At 45.3% G+C, this 14,213-nt stretch overlaps 1 protein-coding gene across 2 annotated transcripts in view; it reads right to left on the bottom strand.

Moving 5' to 3' along the window:
* The window catches only part of DMXL2 (Dmx like 2), a 401,239-nt gene that overhangs the window by 341,323 nt on the left and 45,703 nt on the right, over window positions 1-14,213 (bottom strand). For both annotated transcript variants that reach the window (XM_063926075.1, XM_063926076.1), the window contains exon 3: window positions 12,314-12,388. In XM_063926075.1, coding sequence (XP_063782145.1) covers window positions 12,314-12,388 — 75 coding nt within the window. The remainder of the gene's footprint in view (window positions 1-12,313; window positions 12,389-14,213) is intronic.

Genomic DNA, 14,213 nt, shown 5'->3' with positions numbered 1-14,213 from the left:
GTGCTGTTGTAGCACTTCCCGAGATAGTGCTACTCCGACCAACAACTGCTCCTTGGACCTCGCCTTTATAAGGAGATCGTCCAAGTACGGGATAATTAAAAACTTCCTTTCTCGAAGGAGTATAATCATTTCTGCCATTACCTTGGTAAAGACCCTCGGTGCCGTGGACAGTCCAAACGGAAGTGTTTGGAATTGGTAATGGCAATCCTGTACCACAAATCTGAGGTACTCCTGGTGAGGATGGTAAATGGGGACATGTAGGTAAGCCTCCTTGATGTCCAGGGATACCATGTAATCCCCCTCCTCCAGGCTTGCAATAATCGCCCTGAGCGATTCCATCTTGAACTTGAATTTTTTTATGTATGTGTTCAAGGATTTCAAATATAAAATGGGTCTCACCGAACCGTCCGGTTTCGGTACCACAAACAGTGTGGAATAGTAACCCCGTCCTTGTTGAAGGAGGGGCACCTTGACTATCACCTGCTGGGAATACAGCTTGTGAATTGCCTCTAGCACAGTCTCCCTGCCTGAGGGAGTTGTCGGCAAGGCAGATTTGAGGAAACGGCGGGGGGAAGTCGCCTCGAATTCCAGCTTGTACCCCTGAAATACTACTTGAAGGATCTAGGGATCCACCTGTGAGCGAGCCCACTGATCGCTGAAATTTTTGAGTCGGCCCCCCACCGTACCTGGCTACGCCTGTGGAGCCCCCCCGTCATGCGGTGGACTCAGAGGAAGCGGGGGAAGAATTTTGATTCTGGGAACTGGCTGACTGGTGCAGCTTTTTCCCTCTTCCCTCGTTTTACACGCTTGCATTTCTGAAGCCGAAAGGACTGTACCTGATAATACAGTGCTTTCTGAGGCTGTGAGGAAACCTGAGGTAAAAAAAATTTCTTCCCAGCTGTTGCTGTGGATACGAGGTCCCAGAGACCATCCCCAAACAATTCCTCACCCTTATAAGGCTCTATGTGCCTTTTAAAGTCAGCATCACCTGTCCAGTGTCGGGTCTCTAATAACCTCCTGACCGAATGGACATTGCATTAATTCTGGATGCCAGCCGGCAAAATATCCCTCTGTGCATCCCTCATATATAAGACGACGTCTTATGTTCGCAAAATAGCATCCCTGTTTGACAGGGTTACAGACCACGCTGCAGCAGCACTATCTGCAGGTCTCAGTCTAGTACCTGAGTGTGTAAATACAGACTTCAGGATAGCCTCCTGCTTTTTATCAGCAGGTACCTTCAAAGTGGCCGTATCCTAAGACGGCAGTGCCACCTTTTTTGACAAACGTGTGAGCGCCTTATCCACCCTAGGGGATATCTCCCAGCGTAACTTATCCTCTGGCGGGAAAGGGTACGCCATCAGTAACTTTTTAGAAATTACCAGTTTCTTATCAGGGGAACCCACACTTTTTCACACTTCATTCACTCATTTGATGGGGGAACAAAACACTGCCTGCTTTTTCTCCCCAAACATAAAACCCTTTTTTTTAGTGGTACTTGGGTTAATGTCAGAAATGTGCAACACATTTTTTTTTTGCCGGGATCATGTAACGGATGTTCCTAGTGGATTGTGTATATGTCTCAACCACGTCGACACTGGAGTCAGACTCCGTGTCGATATCTGTGTCTGCCATCTGAGGGAGCGGCCGTTTTTGAGCCCCTGATGGCCTTTGAGACGCCTGGGCAGGCGCAGGCTGAGAAGCCGGCTGTCCCATAGCTGTTACGTCATCCAGCCTTTTATGTAAGGAGTTGACACTGTCGGTTTATACCTTCCACTTATCCATCCACTCTGGTGTCGGCCCCACAGGGGGCGACATCACATTTATCGGCATCTGCTCTGCCATCACATAAGCCTCCTCATCAAACGTGTCGACACAGCCGTACCGACACACCGCACACACACAGGGAATGCTCTGACTGAGGACAGGACCCCACACAGCCCTTTGGGGAGACAGAGAGAGAGTATGCCAGCACACACCACAGCGCTATATAATTTAGGGATTAACACTATATTGAGTGAATTTTTCCCAATAGCTGCTTGTATATACAATATTGCGCCTAAATTTAGTGCCCCCCCCTCTCTTTTTAACCCTTTGAGCCTGAAAACTACAGGGGAGAGCCTGGGGAGCTGTCTTCCAGTTGCACTGTGAAGAGAAAATGGCGTCAGTGTGCTGAGAGATAGCTCCGCCCCTTTTTCGCGGACTTTTCTCCCGCTTTTTTATGGATTCTGGTAGGGGTATTTATCACATATATAGCCTCTGGGGCTATATATTGTGGTATTTTTGCCAGCCAAGGTGTTTTTATTGCTGCTCAGGGCGCCCCCCCCCCCCAGTGCCCTGCACCATCAGTGACCGGAGTGTGAAGTGTGCATGAGGAGCAATGGCACACAGCTGCAGTGCTGTGTGCTACCTTGGTGAAGACTGATGTCTTCTGCCGCCGATTTTCCGGACCTCTTCTTGCTTCTGGCTTTGTAAGGGGGACGGCGGCGCGGCTCCGGAACCGAACACCAAGGCCAGTTCCATGCGGTCGATCCCTCTGGAGCTAATGGTGTCCAGTAGCCTAAGAAGCCCAAGCTAGCTGCAAGCAGGTAGGTTCGCTTCTTCTCCCCTTAGTCCCTCGCTGCAGTGAGCCTGTTGCCAGCAGGTCTCACTGTAAAATAAAAAACCTAATTATATACTTTCTTTCTAGAAGCTCAGGAGAGCCCCTAGTGTGCATCCAACCTCGGCCGGGCACAAAATCTAACTGAGGCTTGGAGGAGGGTCATGGTGGGAGGAGCCAGTGCACACCAGGTGACCTAAAAGCTTTCTTTAGTTGTGCCCAGTCTCCTGCGGAGCCGCTATTCCCCATGGTCCTTTCGGAGTTCCCAGCATCCACTAGGACGTCAGAGAAAATATATATATATATTTTTTTTTTCTTATATAATTATTTTTATGACACAAATATAATTGTACATAGATATATATAACAAGTTAAAAAACTAAAAACTATAAAACGAACAAGGCATATTTATTTAACCAGAGGGTTAACCCCCGATGATTCCTTTTTCACACGGCTACATGCTCCTAAAACTATAGTTCACAAATGCTTTATTTTTTTTTATTTTTTTTAAAGCTAGTCATGTTCTAACAATTACAGGGCTATAGAGATGGACTGTTTTATTTTATTATCTTTAATGATTATATTTGTTATACAAATTTATTACTGGGAATCAACTAGAAACTGGGAGAACATAATTAACACGCAATATTACAGGCTGATATCATTTGCAAGTTCTGACATTAGGCTACTGTGTCAGAAATGACCTGGATTTCACTAAATCCAGATAATCTCTTATATGCAGGGAACACCAGTGAACATGTCAGTGTATTTTCCTGCCTGTTATGAGAGGTGCACACTGCGATGCATAGAGATTCCAGGACACTACTTTCCCTACGTGACTCATTACAGTATCACCCACATCCTGCTTTCGTGGCCCGTAGCTGCTCCCCCCCCCCCCCCCCCCCCCCAACACCCTACCCCCCAAAGGGGGAATTAGTGCATCACCAGCTCACACTGTATATGCCGTACCACTCCCGCCGCCCACACACATTGCAGCTGTGACCTGCTGTGTGCTTAGTTTTACTTAAAACGCCACCGAGCAAAGCCAGGGTGCTTGGCGGCATGGTAGATGATGGTGTGGCTGAGACGCAGGTCGGAGATGACAGTGTAGTTGAGAGACGCAGGTGGGAGACGACGGTGTAGTTTAGAGATGCAGGGGGTACATGATGGTGTAGTTGAGAGACGCAGGGGGTACATGACGGTGTGGCTGAGAGATACAGGTGGGAGATGACAGTGTGGCTGAGAGTAGCAGGGGGGAGAGGACGGTGTGGCTAGGAGACGCAGGGGGGAAGATGAAGGTATGGCTGAGAGACGCAGGGGGTACGATGATGGTTTGGCTAAGAAATGCAGGGGGTAGAAGGTGACACAGGTGGTAGGAGTCTAGTTGAACCTCTGTTGTATGACGACAACTTTGGTTATATTCCTACAATAACAGGCATCTTCCGAACTTTGTAATTTCCTACAAGAAAAGTGAATACCAACTGAAGACGCTGTCTAACCAGGGAGGATACATTTCTTCAGAGGTTCCTCATTGTGAGAAAGCACCGTATAGGTAAGATGCATTTGAAATGGAAAGGAATGTTCCCAAAGTGACGAGAAATGTGTGGCGTGTCATGTTGACATGCCCCCATTTCCAGTGACCACGCCAATTTTTTGGCACACACAGTACCATTAAGATTTTTTTTTCTACTACTGCCCCTCTCTCTGTCTCTACGTCCCTGGTGCCTCTATCTGTTTCCATACATCCCTATTTCCTTTGTTCCTACATTTCTGCTGCCTCTCTATCTCTACCTACATCCCTGCTGCATCTCTCTGTCCCTACTCTCTTTATGTGTCCCTCCCACAACTCTCTGTCCCTGCTGCCCCTCTCTCTGGAGACTTGGGTTGGGAGCCCCTTAAAAATTTTGCTATGGGGCCCACAAACTTTTAGTTACACCCCTGTCCCCACCATTACAGAAGTTTTGGTTTGCATACCCTTGAACTTCACATCAAGTACCCCCTGGGTGTTACTCGTACCCACGTTGAGAACTGTTGAAATATAACATATTGACAGCAGAACAATGCCCTACTGTCCATGTAAACATCTATCATATTACAGTGCTTTTAAAACTATTATAATTAAGATTATATTGTTCTGACCAGATTGAAGAGCTCTTCAAAATATATCCTTTATAACCAAGTAGCAATTTAATATGCTGTAGGATTTGATCCAACCTGTGAAACAGCAGTTGCACAAGCTGTGCATAGATTAGGATATTCCCAGTTTGTTTCTTGTATTAACCACTGAAACCGAACTGGAGAACAAACAAGTTACAATGTGTTACATTTTATTTCAACTATCACTTTTATGTACTTTAAGGGTTTTTGGTGTTTTAATCTAAAAGTTTTATGTTACAGGAGGTTGCTACCAATATAAACATGCGGGGATTGAAGCACAAACATAACGTGAAATGCATATTCCGCTCATCAAAAATGCAGTGCTCTCTGTTGTGGACAGAGGGCCTGATTCTGATTCGTAAGTTATTGAACTGCCGATTTGTAAGGTATTGCACATTCTTCCTGCATGCTTCTGCAAGATCCAAGTGCTATGTCCAAGGATGCAGTGTTGGATCACCATCACGATCATTGGTCTGAGTAAGCCAAAACGTATTCAGACTGGCCATCAGATCCGGTCAGCTGGGTCTAGGAAGCCTGCGTCTGAGAACGCAATGCCTGGGTTCAGCACGCCTAAAATCCAGGAGCGCCGCACCTCGTTTTGTAAAACGGACCTGATCATCGCACCTGCTTTGCCCCCCCCCATACATTGCAGCATGTCAATCATGCTGCAGCTAAGGCAAAGGAGGGAGGGGGGGGGGGGGGGGGGGGGGGGGCTGCAACCAATATTGCAGGAACCATTCTGCACACATGCAGAACAGGTCTTGCGCATGAACAGATCCACAAACATTGTGTTTATATGTAAACTATTGGATTTGCGTACAAATCCAAATCAGGCAGAGAGTGTTCATATTTATGGCCATTCTTCTTCACTTTAAATCCCCAAATCATATACGTCTTTTAAGATGAATGTTTTATGTTTGTCTATCTATCTTCAATAAAATTGCTCTACTAAACATGCTTTGATTCAACAATCTATTAGCACGTAGTCTTGCTTTTTTCTGAATCTATGATATACCACGGGACAACACAGCAATGAACTGCAGTGCACAATACGGTCTTTTATGCCCTCAGAATGAGAGTCTCCATTTTAAACAGATACAAATTTTGATTTTCCCATATGCAAGAGATTTATAGGTGTGTGTGTATATATATATATATATATATATATATATATATATATGTGTGTGTGTGTATATATATGCGCTATATATATATATATATATATATATATGCACACAGGGGGGTGGGGGATATAGCGACCGTCGGTGTCTTAGAATAGTTCAGTAAGTGTGGATCTAAAACATGTATCTAAAAATGAGTAACCAGATCAAAAAAGTGAATTAAAAAAGGGGGATGTTTATTTAGACACTAAAACAAATTGCAATAGCTAAAATTTAAACAGCAATATTTCTTAAAAAATGGGACAAAAAGCAACACACACAATGCTTTAAAATACCAGTTAAAATGTGTTAAAAAATAAGATTTTACTTACCGATAAATCTATTTCTCGTAGTCCGTAGTGGATGCTGGGGACTCCGTCAGGACCATGGGGATATAGCGGCTCCGCAGGAGACAGGGCACAATAATAAAAGCTTTAGGATCAGGTGGTGTGCACTGGCTCCTCCCCCTATGACCCTCCTCCAAGCCTCAGTTAGGATACTGTGCCCGGACGAGCGTGCATAATAAGGAAGGATATTGAATCCCGGGTAAGACTCATACCAGCCACACCAATCACACCGTACAACCTGTGATCTGAACCCAGTTAACAGTATGATAACAACGAAGGAGCCTCTGAAAAGATGGCTCACAACAAGAATAACCCGATTTTTGTAACAATAACTATGTACAAGTATTGCAGACAATCCGCACTTGGGATGGGCGCCCAGCATCCACTACGGACTACGAGAAATAGATTTATCGGTAAGTAAAATCTTATTTTCTCTGACGTCCTAGTGGATGCTGGGGACTCCGTCAGGACCATGGGGATTATACCAAAGCTCCCAAACGGGCGGGAGAGTGCGGATGACCCTGCAGCACCGAATGAGAGAACTCCATGTCCTCCTCAGCCAGGGTATCAAATTTGTAGAATTTAGCAAACGTGTTTGCCCCTGACCAAGTAACTGCTCGGCAAAGTTGTAAAGCCGAGACCCCTCGGGCAGTCGCCCAAGATGAGCCCCCTTCCTTTTGGAATGGGCTTTTACCGATTTTGGCTGTGGCAGGCCTGCCACAGAATGTGTAAACTGAATTGTATTACAAATCCAGCGAGCAATCGTCTGCTTAGAAGCAGGAGCACCCATCTTGTTGGGTGCATACAGGCTAAACAGCGAGTCAGATTTTCTGACTCCAGCCTTCCTGGAAACATATTTTTCAGGGCCCTGACAACGTCAAGTAACTTGGAGTCCTCCAAGTCCCTAGTACCCGCAGGTACCACAATAGGTTGGTTCATGTGAAAAACAGAAAACACCTTAAGGAGAAATTGAGGACGAGTCCTCAATTCTGCCCTGTCAGAATGAAAAATTAAGTAAGGGCTTTATATATGATAAAGCCGCCAATTCTGACACACGCCTGGCTGAAGCCAGGGCTAATAGCATCGTCACCTTCCATGTGAGATATTTTAAGTCCACAGTGGTGAGTGGTTCAAACCAATGTGACTTTAGGAAACTCAAAACAACATTGAGATCCCAAGGTGCCACTGGGGCACAAAAGGAGGCTGTATATGCAGTACCCCTTTTACAAACATCTGAACGTCAGGCACTAAAGCCAGTTCTTTCTGGAAGAAATTCGACAGGGCCGAAATTTGAACCTTAATGGACCCTAATTTTAGGCCCATAGACAGTCCTGTTTTCAGGAAATGTAGGAAACGACCCAGTTGGAATTCCTCTGTAGGGGCCTTCTTGGCCTCACACCACGCAACATATCTTCGCCAAAAGCGGTGAAAATGTTTTGCGGTTACATCCTTCCGGTCTTCGACCAGGGTAGGGATGACTTCATCTGGAATGCCCTTTCAGGATCCGGCGTTCAACCGCCATGCCGTCAAACGCGGCCGCGGTAAGTCTTGGAACAGACAAGGCCCCTGCTGGAGCAGGTCCTTTCTTAAAGGTAGAGGCCACGGGTCTTCCGTGAACATCTCTTGAAGTTTCGGGTACCAAGTCCTTCTTGGCCAATCCGGAACCACGAGTATCATTCTTACTCATCTCCCTCTTATGATTCTCAGTACTTTTTGTATGAGAGGCATAGGAGGGAACACATACTCTGACTGGTACATCCACAGTGTTACCAGAGCGTCCACCGCTATTGCCTGAGGGTCCCTTGACCTGGCGCAATATCTAGTTTTTTGTTCAGGCGGGACGCCATCATGTCCACCTTTGGTTTTTCACAACGGTTTACAATCATGTGGAAGACTTCCCGATGAAGTCCCCACTCTCCCGGGTGGAGGTCATGCCTGCTGAGGAAGTCTGCTTCCCAGTTTTCCACTCCCGGAATGAACACTGCTGAGAGTGTTATCACATGATTTTTCGCCCAGCGAAGAATCCTTGCAGTTTCTGCCATTTCCCTCCTGCTTCTTGTGCCGCCCTGTCTGTTTACGTGGGCGACTGCCGTGATGTTGTCCCACTGGATCAATACCGGCTGACCTTGAAGCAGAGGTCTTGCTAAGCTTAGAGCATTGTAAATTGCCCTTAGCTCCAGTATATTTATGTGGAGAGAAGTCTCCAGACTCGATCACACTCTCTGGAAATTTTTTCCTTGTGTGACTGCTCCCCAGCCACTCAGGCTGGCATCCGTGGTCACCAGGACCCAGTCCTGAATGCCGAATCTGCGGCCCTTTCATAGATGAGCACTCTGCAGCCACCGCAGAAGAAAAACCCTTGTCCTTGGAGACAGGGTTATCCGCTGATGCATCTGAAGATGCGATCCGGACCATTTTTCCAGCAGATCCCACGTAAAGGTTCTTGCGTGAAATCTACCGAATGGGATCGCTTTGTAAGAAACCACCATTTTTCACAGGATCCTTGTGCAATGATGCACTGATACTTTTCCTGGTTTTAGGAGGTTCCTGACTAGCTCGGATAACTCCCTGGCTTTCTTCTCCGGGAGAAAACATCCTTTTCTGGACTGTGTCCAGAATCATCCCTAGGAACAGTAGACGTGTCGTCGGAAAAAACTGCGATTTTGGAATATTTAGAATCCACTCGTGCTGTCGTAGAACTACTTAAGATAGTGCTACTCCGACCTCCAACTGTTCTCTGGACCTTGCCCTTATCAGGAAAGCGTCCATATTTCTTTTAAGAAGAATCATCATTTCGGCCATTACCTTGGTAAAGACCCGGGGTGCCGTGGACAATCCAAACGGCAGCGTCTGAACTGATAGTGACAGTTCTGTACCACGAACCTGAGGTACCCTTGGTGAGAAGGGCAAATTTGGACATGTAGGTAAGCGTCCCTGATATCCAGTGACACCATATCGTCCCCTTCTTCCTGGTTCGCTATCACTGCTCTGAGTGAATCCATCTTGATTTGAACGCTTGTATGTAAGTGTTCAAATATTTCAGATCTCACCTAGCCGTCTGGCTTCAGTACCACAATATAGTGTGGAATAATACCCCTTCCCTTGTTGTAGAAGGGGTACTTTGATTATCACCTGCTGGGAATACAGCCTGTGAATTGTTCCCAATACTGCCTCCCTGTCGGAGGGAGACGTTGGTAAAGCAGACTTCAGGAACTTGTGAGGGGGAGACGTCTCGAATTTCCAATGTACACCTGGGATACTACGTGTAGGATCCAGGAGTCCACTTGTGAGTGAGCCCACTGCGTGCTGAAACTCTTGAGATGACCCCCTACCGCACCTGAGTCCGCTTGTACGGCCCCAGCGTCATGCTGCAGACTTGGCAGAAGCTGTGGAGGGCTTCTGTTCCTGGGAATGGGCTGCCTGCTGCAGTCTTCTTCCCTTTCCTCTACCCCTGGGCAGATATGACTGGCCCTTTTGCCCGCCTGCCCTTATGGGGACGAAAGGACTGAGACTGAAAAGACTGTGTCCTTTTCTGCTGAGATGTGACTTGGGGTAACAAAAGGTGGATTTTTCAGCTGTTGCCATGGCCACCAGGTCCGATGGACCGCCCCTTTATACGGCAATACTTCCATGTGCCGTCTGGAATCTGCATCACCTGACCACTGTCGTCTGGCAGATATGGACATCACATTTACTCTTGATGCCAGAATGCAAATATCCCTCTGCGCATCTCGCATATATAGAAATGCATCCTTAAAATGCTCTATAGTCAATAAAATCTTGTCCCTGTCAAGGGTATCAATATTTTCAGTCAGGAAATCCGACCAAGCCCCCTCAGCGTTGCACATCCAGGCTGAGGCGATTGCTGGTCGTAGTATAACACCAGTATATGTGTATATACTTTTAGGATATTTTTCAGCTTCCTATCAGCTGGCTCCTTGAGGGCTGCCGTATCTGGAGACGGTAACGCCACTTGTTTTCATAAGCGTGTGAGCGCCTTATTCACCCTAAGGTGTGTTTCCCAACTCGCCCTAACTTCTGGCGGGAAAGGGTATACCGCCAATAATTTTCTATCGGAGGAAACCCACGTATCATCACACACTTCATTTAATTTATCTGATTCAGGAAAAACTACAAGTAGTTTATTCACACCCTACATAATACCCTTATTTGTGGTACTTGTAGTATCAGAAATATGTAACACCTCCTTCATTGCCCTTAACATGAAACGTGTGGCCCTAAAGGAAAATACGTTTGTTTCTTCACCGTCGACACTGGAGTCAGTGTCCGTGTCTGTGTCTGTGTCGACCGACTGAGGTAAATGGGCGTTTTTACAAGCCCCTGACGGTGTCTGAGACGCCTGGACAGGTACTAATTTGTTTGCCGGCCGTCTCATGTCGTCAACCGACCTTGCAGCGTGTTGACATTATCACGTAATTCCTAAATAAGCCATCCATTCCAGTGTCGACTCCCTAGAGAGTGACATCACCAATACAGGCAATTTGCTCCGCCTCCTCACCAACATCGTCCTCCTACATGTCGACACACACGTACCGACACACAGCACACACACAGGGAATGCTCTGACAGAGGACAGGACCCCACTAGCCCTTTGGGGAGACAGAGGGAGAGTTTGCCAGCACACACCAAAAACGCTATAATTATACAGGGACAACCCCTTATACAAGTGTTTTCCCTTATAGCATTTTTATATATGTAATCATATCGCCAAATAAGTGCCCCCCCTCTCTGTTTTAACCCTGTTTCTGTAGTGCAGTGCAGGGGAGAGCCTGGGAGCCTTCCTCACAGCAGAGCTGAGCAGGAAAATGGCGCCGTGTGCTGAGGAGAATAGGCCCCGCCCCCTTTTCGACGGGCTCTTCTCCCGGAGTTTGTGAGATCTGGCAGGGGTTAAATACATCCATATAGCCTCAAGGGCTATATGTGATGTATTTTAGCCATAAAAAGGTATTATACATTGCTGCCCAGGGCGCCCCCCCCAGCGCCCTGCACCCTCAGTGACAGTTGGTGACTGTTGGTGAAGTGTGCTGACAACAATGGCGCACAGCTGCAGTGCTGTGCGCTACCTTATGAAGACTGAAAGTCTTCTGCCGCCTGTTTCTGGACCTCTGGACCTCTTCAACTTCGGCATCTGCAAGGGGGGTCGGCGGCACGGCTCCGGGACCGGACTCCATGGCTGGGCCTGTGTTCGATCCCTCTGGAGCTAATGGTGTCCAGTAGCCTAAGAAGCAAATCCATCCTGCACGCAGGTGAGTTTACTTCTCTCCCCTAAGTCCCTCGTAGCAGTGAGCCTGTTGCCAGCAGGACTCACTGAAAATAAAAAACCTAACTTAAACTTTTATTCTAAGCAGCTCAGGAGAGCCACCTAGATTGCACCCTTCTCGTCGGGCACAAAAATCTAACTGAGGCTTGGAGGAGGGTCATAGGGGGAGGAGCCAGTGCACACCACCTGATCCTAAAGCTTTTATTATTGTGCCCTGTCTCCTGCGGAGCCGCTATATCCCCATGGTCCTGACGGAGTCCCCAGCATCCACTAGGACGTCAGAGAAATATGTAAAACAATTTTAACTTAACTTGGTATGAGGTCACTGCCAGGTACTCCTTTTTAGATACATGTTTTAGATCCACACTTACTGAACTATTCTAAGACACCGACGGTCGCTATATCCCCCACCCCCCTGTGTGCATTAGTCGTTGTTTCAGGGAATTACCATCCCTGTGTTTTTGGGGGACAGCTGACGCCCTGTGTTAGTCCCTAGGGAGTGTCATTTATTTTCTATACGTGGATCCTAGATCATTTGGTGTTGTACACAAGTGGCGCAATAATTTTCCCCCCTATTGTGTATGTATGTATATATATATATATATATATATATATATATATATATATATATATATATATCACACACACACACACACACACACACACATATATATATATATATATATATATATATTAAAAAGCAAGAAAAAAATAATAATACAGTAATAAGATGATAGAAATAAGAGCAGCATTAACGGGTATCACTTACACTGTTTCGCTTGTGAGCATTAACAGAAGCAAGTGGTTCAAATATACAAACTGTGTTTCCATACGAAGTAGCAATCTGCAAAGAAAAAAAAGATACAGCTTTCTATTATTGCAAAATTACAGAATTTCATAGCCAACAAACAGTATATTATACAAGAAATCATCTAATAAACAAATATATTTTAATGTAGAAAAGGAAAGAGTGTCTTTGTTAGCTTTTAGAAGTCAATTCAATTAGCCACGGATCGACTCACTCGCAAGTGCGCGCATATGTGGCATTTGCGGTAGCCCCGAGGTGAGATAGCGGCGCGAGTTGGTATGCTGTTCCTGGCTGATCTTCAATAAAGAATAAAACGTGCCATAACTGAATATAGAAGAACAAGAAAAAATATCTATGGGTAACAAGGCCAGAAAATATACAGTTATTGGATCAAATAACTGCCTGAGTGTATATCCTTTTTAGCTTACAGTATGTCACTGGATGTTTTACTGCATGGTCACAACAAGGATTTGCGGAGAAATGATTTATGCTTACAATGCTGATCACACTTAAAACAATACAAGCTGATCGAAATGGTAGGCAGTTTGGCCACAAAGGTGAAGGGCAATATTGAAGATTCAGTCAGACATTAATCATGCAATCCAAATTGTTGCCACAGTCAATGATAGGTTGACAGTGTCTAGGTCGACAGCCAATAGGTTGACACCTTCTGCATGTGGACAGGTACAAAATGTCAACATAATAATGGTTGACCCACACAAATGGTCGACACACATTGTATTATTATTTGGGGGGGGGGGGGGGTTACGTTTCCCTAATTTTTGCTTGATTTACTATTCACATGGACTATGATTGGGAATAATAACCTGTGGTGAGCGCAGCAAGCCACCTTGCCCGAAACGCGGTGAGTAAAGCGAATCTGTGATGAAAGGAAAACTAAAACAAAACTTGTGTCAACCATTTCTGTGCTGGCCATTGTCATGTCGACCTCACCCACTGTCTAACTTTTTGACCCTGTCGACCATATGGGGTTGACCTAATGACTGTCTACCTAGACACTGTAGATCTTCTATGCCACACCCAAAGCCAATAACTTCTGTACAGTTCACAGATGTGCCAATGCAGCAACCCCACCAACCACATACCTTTAAGTTATTCCTCCTACAGAACATATATCTTACCAGTCTGAAGAAGTTTTGTTATTTTTTATTTTCAAACAGGGTGAAGAGCACAGGGAGTTTTGGCCACTTAAAACTAAATTATGTTTTATATATATATATATATATATATATATATATATATATATATATATAGATATAGATATATATATATATATAGATATATATATATATAGATATATATAGATAGATATAGAGAGAGAGAGATCAATAAGCGGGTGGCACTCACGGGTCTTCTCAACGATAAATAATCATGATTATTTATCGTTCCGAAGACCCGTGAGTGCCATCCGCTTATTGATCTCTATTTGTGGTATATTACCTGGGGGAGCACCTGAGCCATATGTTTGTCAGTGGTAGTGCCGACCAAAAAGGGCCATACATACATACATACATATATATATATATATATATATATATATATACACATATACACACACACACACACACACACACACACACACACACACACACACACATACATACACACATACGCATACATACATACATACACACACACATACATACATACATACATACACACATACGCATACATACATACATACATACAGGTTGAGTATCCCATATCCAAAATGCTTGGGACCAGAAGTATTTTGTATAACGGATTTTTCCGTATTTTGGAATAATTGCATACCATAATGAGATATCATGGCAATGGGACCCAAGTCTAAGCACAGAATGTATTTGTGTTTCATATACAC

This window comes from Pseudophryne corroboree, chromosome 6 (genome assembly GCF_028390025.1).
Source record: "Pseudophryne corroboree isolate aPseCor3 chromosome 6, aPseCor3.hap2, whole genome shotgun sequence".
Taxonomy (NCBI): Eukaryota; Metazoa; Chordata; class Amphibia; order Anura; family Myobatrachidae; genus Pseudophryne; species Pseudophryne corroboree.
The sequence above is the reverse complement of the archived record's forward strand: the minus strand, read 5'-3'. Positions and strand labels throughout refer to the sequence as shown.